This window comes from Trachemys scripta, chromosome 14 (assembly GCF_013100865.1).
Source record: "Trachemys scripta elegans isolate TJP31775 chromosome 14, CAS_Tse_1.0, whole genome shotgun sequence".
Taxonomy (NCBI): Eukaryota; Metazoa; Chordata; order Testudines; family Emydidae; genus Trachemys; species Trachemys scripta.
The window spans coordinates 12,157,070-12,175,028 of record NC_048311.1 but is presented as its reverse complement, the minus strand read 5'-3'; the positions used below and the strand labels follow the sequence as shown (position 1 = coordinate 12,175,028).

The 17,959-nt window shown below is 49.1% G+C and overlaps 1 protein-coding gene across 6 annotated transcripts in view; it reads left to right on the top strand.

Annotated features, from left to right (window-relative positions):
• LOC117887331 (bMERB domain-containing protein 1-like) overlaps nt 1-17,959 on the top strand; it is an 82,657-nt gene that overhangs the window by 29,222 nt on the left and 35,476 nt on the right. For all 6 annotated transcript variants that reach the window (XR_004648163.1, XM_034789837.1, XM_034789836.1 and 3 more), the window contains exon 2: nt 10,929-11,046. Coding sequence is in view for 5 of the 6 variants with exons in the window: in XM_034789837.1 (XP_034645728.1) it covers nt 10,929-11,046 (118 nt within the window). In the remaining variant the exon portion in view is untranslated. The remainder of the gene's footprint in view (nt 1-10,928; nt 11,047-17,959) is intronic.

The window sequence follows — 17,959 nt, the reverse complement described above, 5'->3', positions numbered from 1 at the left end:
TAGTTTAGTCCTATTCAGTGTCTACTTGGCGCTTCTTGGCTTGTCTCTTGTATTCATTAAATGGAGCATCTCTTGTCACTGTCCAGCAATAGTCTGCAAGCATTGATGGGCTCCATTTGCCCTGATAGTGTTTCTCCATTGTTGCAATGTCCTGGTGAAATCGCTCACCGTGCTCGTCGCTCACTGCTCCGCAGTTCAGTGGAAAAAAATCTAGATGAGAGTGCAAAAAATGTATCTTTAGTGATATGTTGCAACCAAGGCTTTTGTATGCCTTGAGGAGGTTTTCCACCAACAACCTGTAGTTGTCTGCCTTGTTGTTTCCGAGAAAATGTATTGCCACTAACTGGAAGGCTTTCCATGCCGTCTTTCCCTTGCCACGCAATGCATGGTCAAATGCATCATCTCAAAGAAGTTCACGAATCTGAGGACCAACAAAGACACCTTCCTTTATCTTAGCTTCACTTAACCTTGGAAATTTTCCATGGAGGTACTTGAAAGCTGCTTGTGTTTTGTCAATGGCCTTGACAAAGTTCTTCATCAGACCCAGCTTGATGTGTAAGGGTGGTAACAAGATCTTCCTTGATTCAACAAGTGGTGGATGCTGAACACTTTTCCTCCCAGGCTCCAATGACTGTCGGAGTGGCCAATCTTTCTTGATGTAGTGGGAATCTCTTGCACGACTATCCCATTCGCAGAGAAAACAGCAGTACTTTGTGTATCCAGTCTGCAGACCAAGCAAGAGAGCAACAATCTTCAAATCGCCACAAAGCTGCCACTGATGTTGGTCATAGTTTATGCACCTCAAAAGTTGTTTCATGTTGTCATAGGTTTCCTTCATATGGACTGCATGACCAACTGGAACTGATGGCAAAACATTGCCATTATGCAGTAAAACAGCTTTAAGACTCGTCTTCGATGAATCAATGAACAGTCTCCACTCATCTGGATCGTGAACGATGTTGAGGGCTGCCATCACACCATCAATGTTGTTGCAGGCTACAAGATCACCTTCCATGAAGAAGAATGGGACAAGATCCTTTTGACGGTCATGGAACATGGAAACCCTAACATCACCTGCCAGGAGATTCCACTGCTGTAGTCTGGAGCCCAACAGCTCTGCCTTACTCTTGGGTAGTTCCAAATCCCTGACAAGGTCATTCAGTTCACCTTGTGTTATGAGGTGTGGTTCAGAGGAGGAGGATGGGAGAAAATGTGGGTCCTGTGACATTCATGGTTCAGGACCAGAAGTTTCATCCTCTTCCACTTCCTCATCTGACTCAAGTGAGAATGATTCTGATGCATCAGGAACTGGCAGTCCTTCTCCGTGGGGTACTGGGCGTATAGCTGATGGAATGTTTGGATAATGCACAGTCCACTTTTTCTTCTTTGACACACCTTTCCCAACTGGAGGCACCATACAGAAGTAACAATTGCTGGTATGATCTGTTGGCTCTCTCCAAATCATTGGCACTGCAAAAGGCATAGATTTCCTTTTCCTGTTCAACCACTGGCGAAGATTTGTTGCACAAGTGTTGCAGCATATGTGTGGGGCCCACCTCTTGTCCTGATCTCCAATTTTGCAGCCAAAATAAAGGTGATAGGCTTTCTTAACCATAATGGTTATACTGCGCTTTTGTGATGCAAAAGTCACTTCACCACAAACATAGCAGAAGTTATCTGCACTGTTCACACAAGTATGAGGCATCTCTGCTCACTTTAGCTAAACAGAAATGTGTCCCTTTGCAAAATCAAACACTGACAAATAAGAGAGCACGACACTGTATGATTTCTAGAGCTGATATAGGGCAATTTGTTCAGCAGAGTGATGTAAGCTTTGTTATGATTGCATCATCCATGACTTCTAGGAATAACATAATGCAATTCATATCATGTATGACAAAATACCAGCTTCAAATTGCATCATTCATTGTTTTGCCTAAAAAGCAAGTACTGTCCAAACCCAGTCATAGATTTATTCATAGATCCAGTCGAAGATGTATTTTAGTCATTTCTGGTTTAAATTGAGATCCCTTCCCTTTATAACTCACTTATCCTCCGCCATTCCCAAGTCAAGGGTCGTATGTACTGACCCAATAGCATATCTTGAAAACTAGAGCCAATCAACAATTTTAAGCATCATTTTCGTTCTCAGTGACCCAGAATTAGTAAAGTTTGACTACATTTATTTCAGAAGCATTTTGGTTGTAGAGCAGTGTAATGCCCAACTAAAGCACAACAACCAGGAAAAACCCATACAGCTACATGCATCTCTCTCTCTTTCTCTCACCCCTCCACCCCCCACCCACACACCCACCCAAGGGGGAGGGATAGCTCAGTGGTTTGAGCATTGGTCTGCTAAACCCAGGGTTGTAAGTTCAATCCTTGAGGGGGCCATTTGGGGATCTGGGGCAAAATCAGTACTTGGTCCTGCTAGTGAAGGCAGGGGGCTGGACTCAATGACCTTTCAAGGTCCCTTCCAGTTCTAGGAGATGGGATATCTCCATTAATTAATTATTATTATTATTACCACAACATCCAGTCAACTGTAACTTTTCAGCCAAAGCAGAGGCCAGTTTGGAAAACTGGTGGCTAAGGGCCAGATCCTCAAAGCTACTTAGGCATCTGTCTCCCATGGAAATCAGTGGGACTTTCCCAAGGTTACAGAGGGAGTTTTCATCAGAGCAGGGGGTTCTTTTTCCAGGAATTTCTGCCTTCCAGTGCTCTGCTCAGATCAATAGGCCATAGGTAAGATTTTCAAAAGCACTTAAGTGACTTAGGAGCCTGGCTCCCATGGACTTTCATGGACTTTGGAGCTTGAAACTTTTCACTCTAGAAGTAGCTCCAGTTTCTGGCCATGACACTTGTGTCCTCAGCTAATAAAACCTGCATTAAGTCCAAGTCGTTACTTATCAGAGCAGCTATAAAACCATCAACCTTGTCCTTTTAGTCTGGTGCCAGAAGTGACACTTAAATAAATGCAGGGTTTCATGACTGATTCAGGGCTGCATTTAAAATCTATAATATGAGTGAATGACAGCCGAAGTGGATAAGCCGTTCATACCATTATTTTCATTACTCGCCCCATTATCTGGCAGTGCAGTGAAACCATTTGGTGAAAGCGGAAATTAGCAGCAGGCTCGGCTGGAGCATCATAATAAGAGTAATTACATTTAGATAGCACATGTCCTGCAAAGAACAAGACCCGACGTTGACTCAGTGTGCATGTGTACTGCATTGTAACAAATCGGTAGTCACTTATCACTTTGTGGTGGTCAGTAATCCTAACACCATGGGCAGAAGGCCCCTAGCAACGGAGCTAAAGGAAGATCTCCCTTAGGAATTAGTGGTAGAGGGCCTGTCGTACACAGCGGAGCATTTCTGATTCCATCCGGTAGAGGAAAATGGCTCACAGACAGACTAACCAATTCCTTACAGTACATTGGTACACTCATCTCTAAGGGGGAACGTGGCAGTCATTATGCATTAACAGTGCTGAGCTGCACGTTAGGGCAGGAAGTGATGAGGAATCCTGTGCCCAGTTGCTGGTGAAATATAGCAGGATTACAGATAATCTCTTCTTTGCCCCAGATACTTAGGGCTGATGGGTCTGCCCGTTGTCAGGAATCATGGCCAGCAGCAGAGCCAGCCTCTGAGCAACCTAACAAGCACAGCTGGCCTGTAGAAGGCTTCCTGCTTGGCTACACAGCCTGATTGGTGGGAAGAGTCAGCAGACCGGCTCTTAAACCCAGCAGTGGTTTGGTGAATGCTCAAAGCGTTTGCTCATGTCTGTGATACTGCCCGCCTTGGCCCCAACCCTGCTTCTGCCTTGCCTCACTCCAGGTAACCTGGCTCTGACCCTGGGCTCCTATTCCTGACTTCTGTGCTAACCACTGGGCTTGACTCCTGCACTAACCACTAGGGATGACCACCCACATCCCAGGCTCTGACACCCATTGCTGTGGTAATGTGCCTTTAAGAGGCATGCCTGGAGCCAGCACCCCTGAAACACAGTGCAGGGAAAAGCTGTTACAGCTGTAGCTCACTATTAGCAAAGCCAAGACATGGTAGAGGAACTAGAGAAATAACCCTGGTTGTGCAGCAATCCCAGGACTGAGCAATCAGCTCGTAGAGAGGTGATGTTAGCAGTCAGCTGTGTGACAGACCAGAGCCTGAGGGTGTCTAAGGAGGAACAGGGGAACTAGAGACGAGGACTCCTGTTGGTACAGGGGGACGTTAGCCCATGCTGTCTCACAATCCAGCTCCTTTCCACACTGCGTGGGGCTCTCCTGCGGCACTTCGTATTTATGAATCAGGAGTGAGAGTGGAGGCGAAACCTCTGCAGATCATGCTGCAGACACCCACACCAAACCCTTTGTTAACTTACACCTGAGGCTGCTCACATGTACTTCCACACAGCCACCCAGGCGGTAAAAGGCCAGGAAATCACAAGGCAACATTCTCAGCCAATACAATCATAGAATCATAGAATATCAGGGTTGGAAGGGACCTCAGGAGGTCATCTAGTCCAACCCCCTGCTCAAAGCAGGACCAATTCCCAACTAAATCATCCCAGCCAGGGCTTTGTCAAGCCGGGCCCTAAAAACCTCCTATGCCAGTCTCCATGTTTTAGCCCGCCCTCGTCATGACACTCCAGACCAAGGGCATGACCTGGAGCCTGTTGGAGTCAATGGAAAGCCTTCCATGGGGTTGAACGGGTTTTGGTTCTGGCGAGGCACATGTCTAGCATATTCACTCTCAATGCAGCAGTGCTGTTGCCCTCCACACACACATCTCAGAGCTGAAGAATGAGGGTCGTTCTCCATTAAGACCTTATCCAAAGACCACTGAAGCCAGTAGAAAGACTCCCATTAACATGAGTAGGCTTTGGAACAGTCCCAGGTAACAGGGACAACAGCATGTGAGTCATGTGTCCATTCAGAGCGACTCAGGTTGATCACATTGCAGATATCCAGCCCTGCCAGCCGCTGGTCCACACCCCAAGAATTATCCTCCTAGGTTAGTCACAGAATAATTGTGAATACACAAGGAGGGCTGAGAAAATCCTTAACTGCTGGCAGGTGATTGTGGGACATGAGAGAAGGGGAAAAGTGGATGATCCATTCTTCATGACACATTATCCATTCAGCTCCTGTTCAATGGGTTTGAAATTTAAAAAAAGGCAGGTGCGTCCCTCCCAGTAGCAGATCTGCTGAGGCCACACAGATGATAATACTTAGCACTTTCCACCTGAGGATCTCACAGTGTTTTGCTAATGCTAATTGTGTGCTTAATAATCCATCTTTAAGCCTCACCGGCAGCTAGTGCAGATGCCCTGTAATATTACTTCTAGAGCAAAATTCTACTCTCCGATCTGGCCTGTGGATTGTAGCTTCATTTTCTGCTTTCTCTGCATGGACAGAGCTCCCAGAGAGTAGGGAGAGCAGGGTATCAGAATTGGGATCTGCCCGTGGATGATCGGAAAGCAGAATTTGTCCCTGACACTGGATGCTTTTTAAATGTTTCTTATATAGTCTGGCCTTGCTATCACTCATGAGCTCCTGGCACTTCTCCCACTGTTTGTACATTGTTGGAAAGATGGATTATTGAACCTGCCATACATTTGTCACTGTGTATCATTGATAGTGAGCAAAAGTGACGCACGTCTGATAACTAAAGAGAGCTTTGAAGTGGAAGGTTATAGGAACTGGAACTGGAAAAGAAAACTTTGACACACCACATAAAAAATGGATTGGAAGTGTCTGCCGTGGTAAGAGATTCAGGCTCTGTTGCACAGCCTAAATCAATGAGATGTCTTTCCAGGTAAAGTGGCAGGGAGGAGGTGCTGTCTAGTGAGTAGAGCAGACAAGTGGAAGCCAGGATTGCTGGATTCTGATCCTAGCTCTGTCACCGAATGGCTGAGGAAGGCACTTCACCCCCCGGGAAATGTGAATAATAAAACGCACATATCCCAGAGGAGCGCCGTGAGGCTCAACGAATGTTTATAAAGTGCTTTGAGAACCTTGGATGAACCATATGAAGTATCAGATTATAGGCTTTTCAGGGAAGGAATAGCCTTTCTGTTATGTTTGTACAGCGCCTAGCACAATGGTGCTCTGATTGGGGCTGCTAGTCGCTCCTGCAATTCAAATAAGGATTCATTTCAGTGGTCCCCAAGGGAGAGCTAGCATCGTGTTGGTGCCCTTTTGTCCCAGGAGGAGACAGCTGTTTCCTAGCCACTCACCAGTCTCATTTAGATTTTCTGATAATGAAGGTGAATTATAATGAGGCTGCTGATATATTAGGGCTGTGAGAAAACTTTGAAGAACCAGGGGACTGGCTGATCTCAGTGGGTCTAGCTGCACTGCAATAAAACCCCACAGCACTAAGTCTCAGAGCCCAGCTCAGCTGACTCCAGCTAAAAATTGCAGTGTCAATGTTTGGGCTCTGAGACCACCCCCCTTCACAGGGTCTCAGAGCCTGGACTTCAACATCTACACTGCTACTTTTAGCCCTGTAGCCCAAGCCCTAATCAGCTGACCTAGGCCAACCACAGGTCTTTCATTGCAGTGTCTATATACCCAGTGTTGCAGGCAACAGACTTATCACCATAGAGCTTACATACATGGGGATATGACACTAGAACCGTTGTCCTGAAGCTCTGACAAATCAAGCCTTTCCCATGCCAGCACTCCTTTAGCTGGCTGTAGAAACAGGTGCTTTAGTCTGTCTGCCTCAAGCACCAGAGGGCATCATCACTCATTCTCACTTACAAAGCCAAGACACTGCAATACACTGTAGCTTTGCTGTTCTGACCCTGTCTGAACCCTTGATATATTTTATCTTGTGCACTGTGCACTGCCAAGATACTGGTTCCTGAATTATGGTTCTTGAACACAGTGAATCAAAACTTCATCAAAGGGGGTTGGCTCTGGTGGGATGGTTGGTTGTTTTTTTGCCACTTTGCAGCAAAATAAACAGATGGGGAGAGAGTGCAAGCCAGGTTTAATGGACCCCCTGGCTGCGATCTCATGCACAGCACGAGGATTTAGTTGATAAATGTCAGATAATGAAAGTTACTAACCTGTTCTGCAGGAATGTTGCTAGGGCGGATCCGCTCCAGCTTTCTTCGTTACTCCTGGGGGAATTCTGCACCAAAAAATTAAAAATTCTGTGCACAATATTTTAAAATTCTGCACAGTTTATTTGTCAAAATAACACAATATAATCAAGCCAGCTTCAATTATTTTGGTAATTTGTTTCAAAATACCTGTCAGCAAGTCTGTTTGTAACAAGACAGACCCCCCCCCAAAAAAGATTCAGAAAATGTTTTTGATTAATAGATTCCTTACTAGGAATTAATACAGAACTTTGAGTAATAATTCATTTAAACTGCAATACAGAAGCAGTGCAAAGAACTGGGGAAGTCAGGGGTAACAGAGGAGCTGAGGGAGAGGGAAGTAATTGCTGGGAAGCAGGCTAGGAGTGAACCTGGAGGGTTGTTGGGTGTTGATGGGAGAAGTATGGAACAGGTTTTTGTTTGTTTGTTTTTTGAGAGGAGGAGGGATTGTTAGGGAGTTGGGGAGCCTCCCCCATTCGGACACTGGCTGACCCTCTAGCCTCTCCCATTCAGTCAGGCACATCTGCCCCTGTTTCCAAGAGGCCCTGCACACCCACTCAGCCACCGTCATCCCCTTTCCCCATATGTCCCTGCACCCCCACTCCCATTCAGCCCCTGATCCAGTCTGTCCCCCCCACTAACTCTTCTGAACCACAGTCTGTGTGCCCTCCAGAAGCCCTGTGTGCCCCACGCTGTCCGTCCCCCCCATATCCCGTGCCTCCTCACTTGCCCCATGGACAGGATGCTGTGGGGTACATAGCCTCTCCTCCTCCCTATCTGCAGCTTGCTGCTCCCACCCAGGAGTGGCTTCCCTCTGTTCTGGCACCACAGAATCCTCTAGTGGGAAAAAGGCGTAACTGCAGCACCTCTCTGGCAGAATGTATTTTCTGCAGAGAAAAAAAATTCTGCAGGGGACATGTATTCTGCATTTGCGCAGTGGTGCAGAATTCCCCCAGGAGTACTTCATACAGCTGTGGTGTCCGCCCATAGCCAGACCGTTTCTGCATCCCCTGTTCAGCGGAGTCCCCAGGGAGGGACAGAGATTTTGATTCATGCAGAATATAAATTGTCCAACAGTTGAGGTCTGGGCCTGCAAGATGGCTGGGAGGGAGTCTCCACCAGGCACCCCCGATGGCCCTCCTGTCCTGGAATGGCAGATTCCAGCTAGCTGCACCCTCGGCGGGGCGCTGTTAGGAGGCGAGATTGGAGGAACACAGTGGGAGGCTGGGTTATGTAAGCATCCCTATTGGCAGGCCCAGGCCCCTCTCCAGCCAGAGCACAAAACGGCAGTGGGGTGGGGGAAAGTTTAATCAGTGCAGAGTCCTCTCTGTGAGGAAGGCAGCAGCACCCTGCACTGGGGGCTGAGGGTTAGCAATGGCACCAACTGATTCTGGCTCAGATCCTGGCAGGTAAAAGCCTTTCAGGTCTCCACTCGGGGGCTGAGCACTTTGGAGACAAATAGAGGGAAAGGGTTTTTGGTTTTCTTAGAGGGGTCACAAGGCGCTTGACAGCCGGGAATGAGGAGACCCAGCCAGGGCTCTGAGCTGCGCTCTGGAGCTGAGCAATGCTGCAACAGTGAAACCTGTGGTGACTCTTCACCACATCCCTACCCTGGCATTAGGAGACCACTTGCCACTAAAGATGGGCCCAAGATGTGGAGTTCAGACCTAGCAAAGTCCAGAAGGAAGGAGTTTGGGGGTGTGGGGAGAGGTTGGAGCTAGGATCTTGGGCTGGGCCCATCACTTAGGCATCTGGTGCTGGCCACTGTCAGTCACTGGATTCACTGGTCTGTGGGTGTGATCCAATCTGGCAGTCCCTATGTTCCCATGTAAAAACAGCATGTTGAATAGAACTTGATTAACGACATGTACATAACAAACAATGCACAACTGATGTAGACCTTTAAACTGGAGGGAGGGTCTTGCAATGTGCAGATGTTTTTCACCTTGACTTGTAGGTTTAGTCCTTGGAACAGTAAGTAACTCTTCATGTTGTCCCTCTCTAAACTTTCTGTTGCGTATACAGCTGCTCAAACGCTCCTCATGCCCTAACAGTGATCTAAGCAGATAACTGAAGGCGGGGTGTGTCCCTGCTCTTACCATGTTTCATGGCAAAAAACATGGTCTATGCGCCTGCCTTATCTCCAGCAGGCAAAACACAAGCACCTTTGAATTATCAGAAGACTCAGAGATGCAGATTCATTTTCCCCCTCCAGCAGTTTTTATCTCATTTATTCTCTTGCTGCTTTATGGAGGATGAGGTCTCTGATGTTTCTAGGATTTATCGTCAGAGTAAAGTCTGGTGACTCATTGGCTTTGAAAGAATAATTAGCGAATCTAATGAAAGAAGGGGAAATGACAGAGCTTACTTAATGCTCGGCCTCTCTGGCTTGCCTGCTTCAGAAGCGTTCTGTCGCAGTGGGCCCTTCATGCATATTGCATGCTAGTTAGGAGGAGAGAATAGCTACCTGAGCCAGCCTTGATGGTAATGCGGGTGCTGAGCAGAACCGTTCCAATGAGGGGAACATCAGGCAAAGTCCAGGAAATAGAAATAAAGGAGAAATCCAGCCGCCCAGCAGCTTTCCATGGGTACGTTGATCCTGAAGCTGATCACGATCTAGAGTGGCATCACTGAAGTAGCACTAGATTTAGGACTCTGGCTTGCAAGCTTCAGAACTCTCTTGCTCCAATCCAGCAATGAACCTGAAGCCATAAAGAGCTCCACTGAAAGCAATGGGCCGGATTCTCAGTTACACTAAGGGCTTGTCTACACAGGGGGTTTATTGTGCAGTAACTGGCCAGCTGATACGCCTTCTTTAGTCCACTTTAAAAGTGTAGAAAATTTGTTGTGTGCTGAGTTAGTGCAGACTCATGTTTGTTTGCACACACTGCTTGTTCATGCTCGCTTGGCAATCCTCCAACTGCTATCCCACACTGCTTTGCATGAGGCCAGGACTGGCTGGGCTGTTTACCTGTGTGCCTTCCACTGCACTGGGGTCAAGTTGACTGAATGTCACTTCGCCATTTAAAAACTGGTGCGAAGCCAGGGTTGGTCTCCTTTGCAACACTCTGCCAGGGTAAAGGGGGCTTCCCATGGCAATATATGCTATTGACATCACAGAACATTGCAAAGGGGCCGTAGCATCATTGAGAATCAGGCCCAATGAGCTTGAAGTCAGCATGTGCGTACATGTGCTTTGCTGGCTTGGGCAAGAGTACGCTGCACTTTGCAGGATCGAGCCTGTACTTGGGTGTCCTGGGATCAGCGTCTGACCCAGTCTCTCCTTGAGTTGTTTTCATAGATACAGCCAGAAGGGACCATTGTGATCATCTAGTCTGACCTCCTGTGTAGCACAGGCCAGAGAACTTCCCCGAATTAATTCCTGTTTGAACTAGAGCAGATCTTTTAGCAACACAGCCAATCTGGATTTAAAACTTGTCAGTGATGGAGACTCTACCACGACCCTCAGTACGTTGTTGTTCCAAAGGTTAATTACCCTCACTGTAAAAAAAATGCACCTCATTTCCTGTTAGAATTTGTCTTGCTTCAACTTCCAGCCACTGGATCTGATTTTACCTTTGTCTGCTAGATTGAAGAGCCCATTTTCAAATATTTCTTCCCCATGCAGGTACTTACAGACTGTGATCAAGTGGCCCCTTAACTTTCTCCGTGTCTTTGCAAGGGCTTTTCTGGGATTTGAACAAGAAACCCTTGTGCATCCAAAGCAAGAATCAACCCCCTAGATCAACAAGTCACTTTTATTTCTTGTCTCCTGCTTTCTAACTCAATTCATTTCATGTTTCATTTGCAGAAGAAATTGTTTCCATGGCTGATTCGACTACAACCGTGGGTGACATAGAAGGGGAGCTCTTTAAAATCGAGAGGATCAGAGAGGTCCTGGTGAGAAGAGAATCAGAGCTGAGATACATGTGAGTAGGCTGCCAGCTTCCTGTCTCCTCCTTTGGATTTTCCTGTGAGTTCTTCTGGCCCCTGGGTGGTGCATCAGCCATTAGAGTGAAAAGCATCCCCAGGGACATGCAGAATGAATCACAGCTCAGGGGATTTTTCCCCACTTGAAAAGGAGCCTGTCTGGGAGCGAATCTGGCTCGACATTCATCACTTGTGAGCAATCCCATTTGAACAGGTTTTGTTACAAAATCAGCCATTTTGTCAAAATTAACAAGATTCCTGCATTGTGAAAAACACCCAGCGGAGTTGGTGAAAAATGTCACTGAAAAATTCTCCCACCTGTGTCTCGTGTGATTGGTTCAGTGCCATAGCCAGTGCCTGGTGCAGACTGGAGCAGGAGTGAAAGCAAGTTCTCTGGAGCTCAATCCACATGTGACTGAGGTTTTCATAGATTTAAGCCAGAAGAGGCCATTATGGTAAGCTAGTCCTGCCTGACACAGGCTGTAGAATTTTACCTAGTAATCCAGGCATCAAGGCCACCACTTCAGGTTGAGGTAGAGCACATCTTTTAGAAAGAGAAACCCAATCTTGCTTTAAAGACGTCAACTGGTGGAGAAAACACCACATCCCTGGTGAGGTGATGGTGGTGAGTTGGGGGAAAGCAGCCAGAGGAGAAGGCTGAGGTCATATCAGCCCTTTGATTGAGGGAGTGCATCCACCATAGGCCATCCAAATTGGCAACTTAGGGGTGAATTTTGGCTTCCGGACACAAACTCTAGAATCCCCATGAGACTAGATGTTTTGTGTTTTGGGTGCTTTTGTTTCTGCCACAACTCATACATCACAGTATTGGTGGCTAGAGCCATTCGTTGGTTCCCCTTGATTTGCAGGAGCAAGGAAGGTAAAAGGGAGTTTCATCTTTCGTTTTTAAGTGTAACCCTTCTGCCAGATGGAGCCAGCAGCAACAGGGGCTAGGTTCAGTATCTAGGGCAGGCCTGCACAACTCGTAAAGCAGCAAGGGCCATATTACTCCAAAGAAAACAGCTGAGGGCCGAAACCCCCCGAGCATCGCCAACGCCCCCCCCCCCAGCACCACCCAGCCCCCCTGAAACACAACCCCCCCGCCCGGCGCGCCACCTGCCCCGCGGAAACAAACCCTCCTTCCTCAGCGCCGCCCCACCGAAACAGCAGTATTGAACCTCGGTAATATGTTATAGCAGGCCCCTAAGGTAGTATAATTAAGGTAAAAGAAAAATGTCTTTTTGCTAGAAGTAGAATAAGATCTTCCCCCCACTTTGTAATCAATTGCCCTGTGAATGAATGAGGTGTGAATGAGGAAGGCAGGCACCTCTAGACAGCTGCAACCCTTGGAGAGGACAGGGCCGGCTCTAGGATTTTCGCCGCCCCAAGCAAAAAATGTTTTGGCTGCCTCCCCTTTCTTTTTCATGCCCTTCTGCCCCCGGCCCCACCCCAACTCCTTCCCTTCCCCAAATCCCCAGCACCGCCTCCTACCCCGGCTTGCCGCATTTCTCCCCCCCCCCATTGCTTCCTGCGGGCCCCCTGTGACCTCCCGCCCTAGCTCACCTCCGCTCTGCCTGCTCCCCCATGTGTGCCGCCGCTCTGCTTCTCCCCCCTCCCTCTCAGGCGAGGGAGGAGGGAGAAGCGGAGCAGCGGCGCATTGAGGGGAGCAGGCAGAGCAGAGGTGAGCTAGGGTGGGGGGGGGGGCGCAGGAAGTAATGGGGGGGTAGAGGAACCGCTCCCCGCTCCAGCTCACCTCCGCTCCACCACCACCGCCTCCCCCGAGCGCCCACCGCTCGGCTTCTCCTCCCTCCCAGCCTTGCTGCGCGAAATAGCGGTTTCACACGTGGCAAGCCTGGGAAGGAAGGGGGAGAAGCGAAGAAGCGGCAGCGAGCTCAGGGGAGCAGGCGGAGGCAGAGCAGAGGCGAGCTGGGGTGGCGAGGGCACTTTTTCCCCATGCCCCGGAGTCGGCACCTATGATGGCTGGCGCCAGAATGCCGCCCCTAGAAATGTGCCGCCCCAAGCACCTGCTTGTTTTGCTGGTGCCAGCCTTGGGAGAGGGGATGGGAGCCAGACCAGATCAGTAGAACAGGTCAGCCACCGACTCACCACTCGCCTCCTCAGTCCCCCTCACCCAGCTCGCCTACTCACCCCCCGCCACTGCCTGCTCGCTTGCCTCCTCGGTGCCCCACCCCTCCGGCTCGCCGGTTCACCTGCCCCCCCGCCACTGCCCGCCCACTCGCCTCCTCAGCCCTCCACCCACCCAGCTCGCCTACTCATTCCCCGCCACTGCCCGCCCGCTCGCCTGCCGCTTGCCTACTCACCCCCCCGCAGGCCACACAATGAGCCCATCTACTCACCCCCAGCGGGCCGCACAGTGAGCCCACGCGAGCCACATGCAGCCCCCAGGCCGCATGTTGTGCAGGCCTGATCTAGGGGTTCCTTTTCAACAATACAACACAAAACCGACTCGAGCTCCCACCCAGTGACCTGGGACAATGACACACCACCCCCTGGGCACCTCTAAGGGGCAATACTTCCCCTCTTACAAGCACAGAGTCTGAGTGTAGCAAAAACTTTTAATAAAAGGAGGGAAGTAACTCAGCATTAATTTGGGAAAACACCGCAACTAGGGTTCATAAACATAAACCATGAGCAAAAGACCCACCCCCAAGTAAGTTGGGCAGTGTCCTTTTCACCTCAAGTTCTTAAGTCCAGCAACCCAAAAGTTCCTTTAACTTGCCCGTCTTTTTTCTGCACCCCCCTCACAGTTGCTGTCCTTGGCCAGTGCAGCCCCAGAGTTCAGAGGTTCATCCGCAGAGTTCACCTTCCACCCTGGGTGGAACAGGGGGTAAGGAGGCACCTTACATGCTCTGCTGCTCGGGCACTCACTCGTTGCCCCAACGGCCAATTGCCATGCATCTCTGTGGGACTTTGCTCTGGCCCTCTCCACCAACCACCCTGCTGGCCGTGCCTCTCCACCAGCTGCCCACCTGGCCAAGATGTTGTCAGGGTCCCCCCCACTTAACACACCTCTCAGTGATTGTTAGTGGGGGAGCTTCACTGCTGGTGCACACTAGGCAGTTTCTTGCAATAGATCAGAGGGGTAGCCGTGTTAGTCTGAATCTGTAAAAAGCAACAGAGGGTCCTGTAGCACCTTGGAGACTTGCAATAGAGACACTGTCCCAAAGTAGATCTAATACTTAGACCTAGGTATCACTGATTTCAGCTCTGCAGCATGTAACAAGACTCTCAACTGAGCCTAAATTAGCTCTTTTATTTTACTGTGGAAAGAGAAAGGGTCAGATGGTTTTTAAGACCCTTAAACAGGGCCCACTCTACCAAGTACAACTATCCCAACCCCCTCTCAATGCATTGGGCTTTGGAATCCATGTCCCCTGCCTAGCGACGGCCATTAAGTTGAGGGTGAGTCTCTCCATCCGGATATGCCAGGTACAGTTCTGCTGCCCTCGGTTCACACAACAAGGATAACAACCTAGAGCAACGAGAAGTATTTGTTTCAGAACCTGATATGACAATGAACCCACTTCCTAGCCCAGAGGTGGGCAAACTACGGCCTGCGGGCCACATCCGGCCCGTGGGACTGTCCTGCCTGGCCCCTAAGCTCCCGGCCGGGGAGGCTAGCCCCAATAACAAGGAGACTGGGGATCCAACACCAGCCACAAGTGATCATTTGGGCAAGCAATCCCATCACGCTGAGCACCTAGGCAGGGTGGGTGTGTCCATGCAAACGAGAGCAGCTCCTGAAGTTCTTTTCCACAGCTCACCACTAGATGTCAGGGGAGAGCTCATTCAGACTCTGCTTACATAAGTTTGTAGCTCTTCCCCTTGTGAAGATCCTTCAGCGTGTCATTGACACAAAGCAATGTAGACCAGTCACTAAGACTGAAAGGAACAAGCAGCTGGGCCCTATTTCTGCAGCAGGAGGCTGGTGTGGGGAGTGAAATATTCACACACACAGTTCATATGTAAATGGAGTCAGCTAAATGTGGGGTGACCAGGCCCAGAACCTTGACACCAGGCCTGTGCAGAGCAATGTGATCAAGGTGGCCAGGAATCAGTTTTGACTGGTGGAGGTGCAGGATGGTAAACAACACAATTTTTCAGGCCCGCCTCTCAAAACGCTAAGGCTGGTTCTGCTGAGGGCCCAAGGCCTTGATACTCCATGATCCAGCTGAACCTGGCAGGCTGTGACTAGAGCAACGAGAAGTATTTGTTTCAGAACCTGAAATGACAATGAACCCACTACCTAGCCCAGCCTGTGGGCCACATCCGGCCCGTGGGACTGTCCTGCCCGGCCCCTCAGCCTCAGTCGCTGTGCTGACAGCGCTCTGGCACGCTGCTCCTGCTGGGCAGCGGGGCGGCGTGCTGGCTCTGGCATGGTAAGGGGGCGGGGAGTCCCGGGGGGCAGTCAGGGGACAGGGAGTGGTTGGATGGGGCTGAGGTTCTGGTGGGGGGGCGGTCAGGGAATGGGGAACAGGGGGGGGCTGGATAGGCGTGGGGCCTGTTAGGGAGTGGGGGTGTGGATAGGGGTTGGGGGAGTCAGGGGACAGGGGTTCTGGGGGGGGGGGCAGTCGGGACAGGGAGCAGGGGGCGGTTGGATAGGCATGGGAGTCCCGGGGGGCCTGTCAGGGGGTGGGGTTGTGGATAGGGGTTGGGGCAGTCAGGGCACAGGGAGAAGGGGGGGTTGGATAGGGGGTGGGGTCCCGTGGAGCAGTTAGGGGCAGGGGATCCCGGGAGGCCCCTAACTACACCCCAGGGACCCCACCCCCTATAGGGGGCCCTCCATATAGTTCTGCAACCCCGATGTGGCCCTCGGGCCAAAAAGTTTGCCCACCCCTGACCTAGCCCAAGGTCATTGGAAGATTTGCTGAGATTCCCTGTAACTTTATTTGTAACTATGACTCATGTAATCGCTTGGTGTCTGAGCACTAAAGGGGAATTTAAACTGCCTGTGTCAGAGATACAACAGCTGGAAGCTGAGATATGACTTGGCTAACAGCAGGGATGAGCGTACCCTTCACTTCAGAAGCATGACTCACATGACAGGATCTTAACTACACAAGAAAGTTGCATTGCTATAGTGTGAGTTGAGAATTTAAACCAATATAGTTAAAGCTGTGCAAAAGGCTGAGGAGACATGCTTATTTCTCGAGCTTGTCAGAAGGCGGAATTTCCATTCCATGGGAAATTCTGAAATTTAAAAAATATAATTCCAAATTGGAACAAAAAGCCAAAATATTGAAATTTCCCATGGAATGAAAAAAAATCAAAACATTTCCATTTGGTATCACTGAAGTGTTTTGTTTCAGTAATGTCAGAACATTGAATTTAGACTTTTATGTTATACTGAAACATTACATCTAATAGATTATGTGGGGTATGAAATGTAATATTAAAACAAATGTTTTACTGTAATAAACGCTGAAACAAACCATTTTTACTTTATCAGAATGACATGGTTGACATCACTGAAACAAAACAAGAAAGTCAAAATTGTTCTCTTTGAAAATTTCAGTGAAATTTGACATGTTCTTGCAAAATGTTTTGATTTTGACAAACTACATGTTCAGACCGAATTTTTTCCCCACAAACTACCCATTTTGCTGTAGGATGGGATACTATTTAGCTTAAGTTGATTTGGAACAAGTTTAATTAAACCAATATAAGCCATTCTTACACCAAAATAAAAGTGCGCATACAGCCTTTGGTTTAACACTATCAGTTTAAAGGCCAGTTCATGTTATTTCAGTATAACTTTCTCATGTAAACAGCCCTTAACCCCTTACTGGGATGCATGGTCCTTTACAGCAGCAATGGATCATGGGGACATATAAAAGGGTAGGTAAATATATTTGGTATTTCCCCCTTCTCCCCTCTCCACTGGTCTCTTCAGTGCTTCAGAGTATAATTTCCCCTTTCTTCAAGTCCTTCCCCAGAGGAGGGAGCTTTCCATGAGGCCCCGGCCCGTGGGATGCAGAAAGATATTCTGAACTGGCCGGTGATGAGGAACAAAATGTCCCCACCCTGTTGGCATGTCCACAGTGACCCTGGCTGCTGTCATTTGAGGAGCATGAGCTGGGGCTTGGGACGGGAACCTGAATCTAGTGCAGAGCATTACTGGTCTGCCAAGAAAGAGACACTCCCAGATATCCGTGTCTGTCTACATGTCGCTCTCAAATAGCCGCACATCTCAGATATAGCTGTTTCTGCACTGACCTGTAGCGTCATTGTAAAGCCTCTTCCTAAAACTCTCCTATGCTTCCCCTTCCCAGGGCCTCCTTGGGGAATCCTCTCTGATCAAATCAAGACAAAGGGGAAACACTGCACATGAAAGGCTTGATTAGCATCAGTGCCTGATCCCCACCTGTGCCATCGCCTTTTCCTCCCTGACTCAGCACAGTGACTGCTGCAGCCTTTGCAGCCAGAAACCAAAGAAGGGGATTTTCCCTGGGACTGATTTCACTGCTGGACTCAACAGTCTTTGTTAGAACAAAATCCTGAGTCACGTCATGACTGAGACAGCCGAACTGCAATGCACAGAGTTCTGTAGCACCTGAGGTAGCTGCCCACATCTTTATTTGGGAGGTGTGGCCTATGCAAACTGCAGGTCCCAGCATGCAATGCTCCAACTTGATCGGAGCAGTGTACAGGGGCCTTACAGAGGTCAGAAACAGTTCCCTAAGAAAAAGGCCTCTCTGTGTCAGCCCTGCTCCCCACCGCTCACACAGAATGGGTATTGGAGGTGGGAAGTGGGAGGCAGTGAGCAGGGTTAGGGAGGGGGTATAATTGGTTTGTGCTGCCCTGCATTTATTCCCCACTCCTAGAGGACCATGGAAAATAGACTATATATTAGAGCAGCCTTTAGGCTGTTCTAACTTATATCAAAGGCTG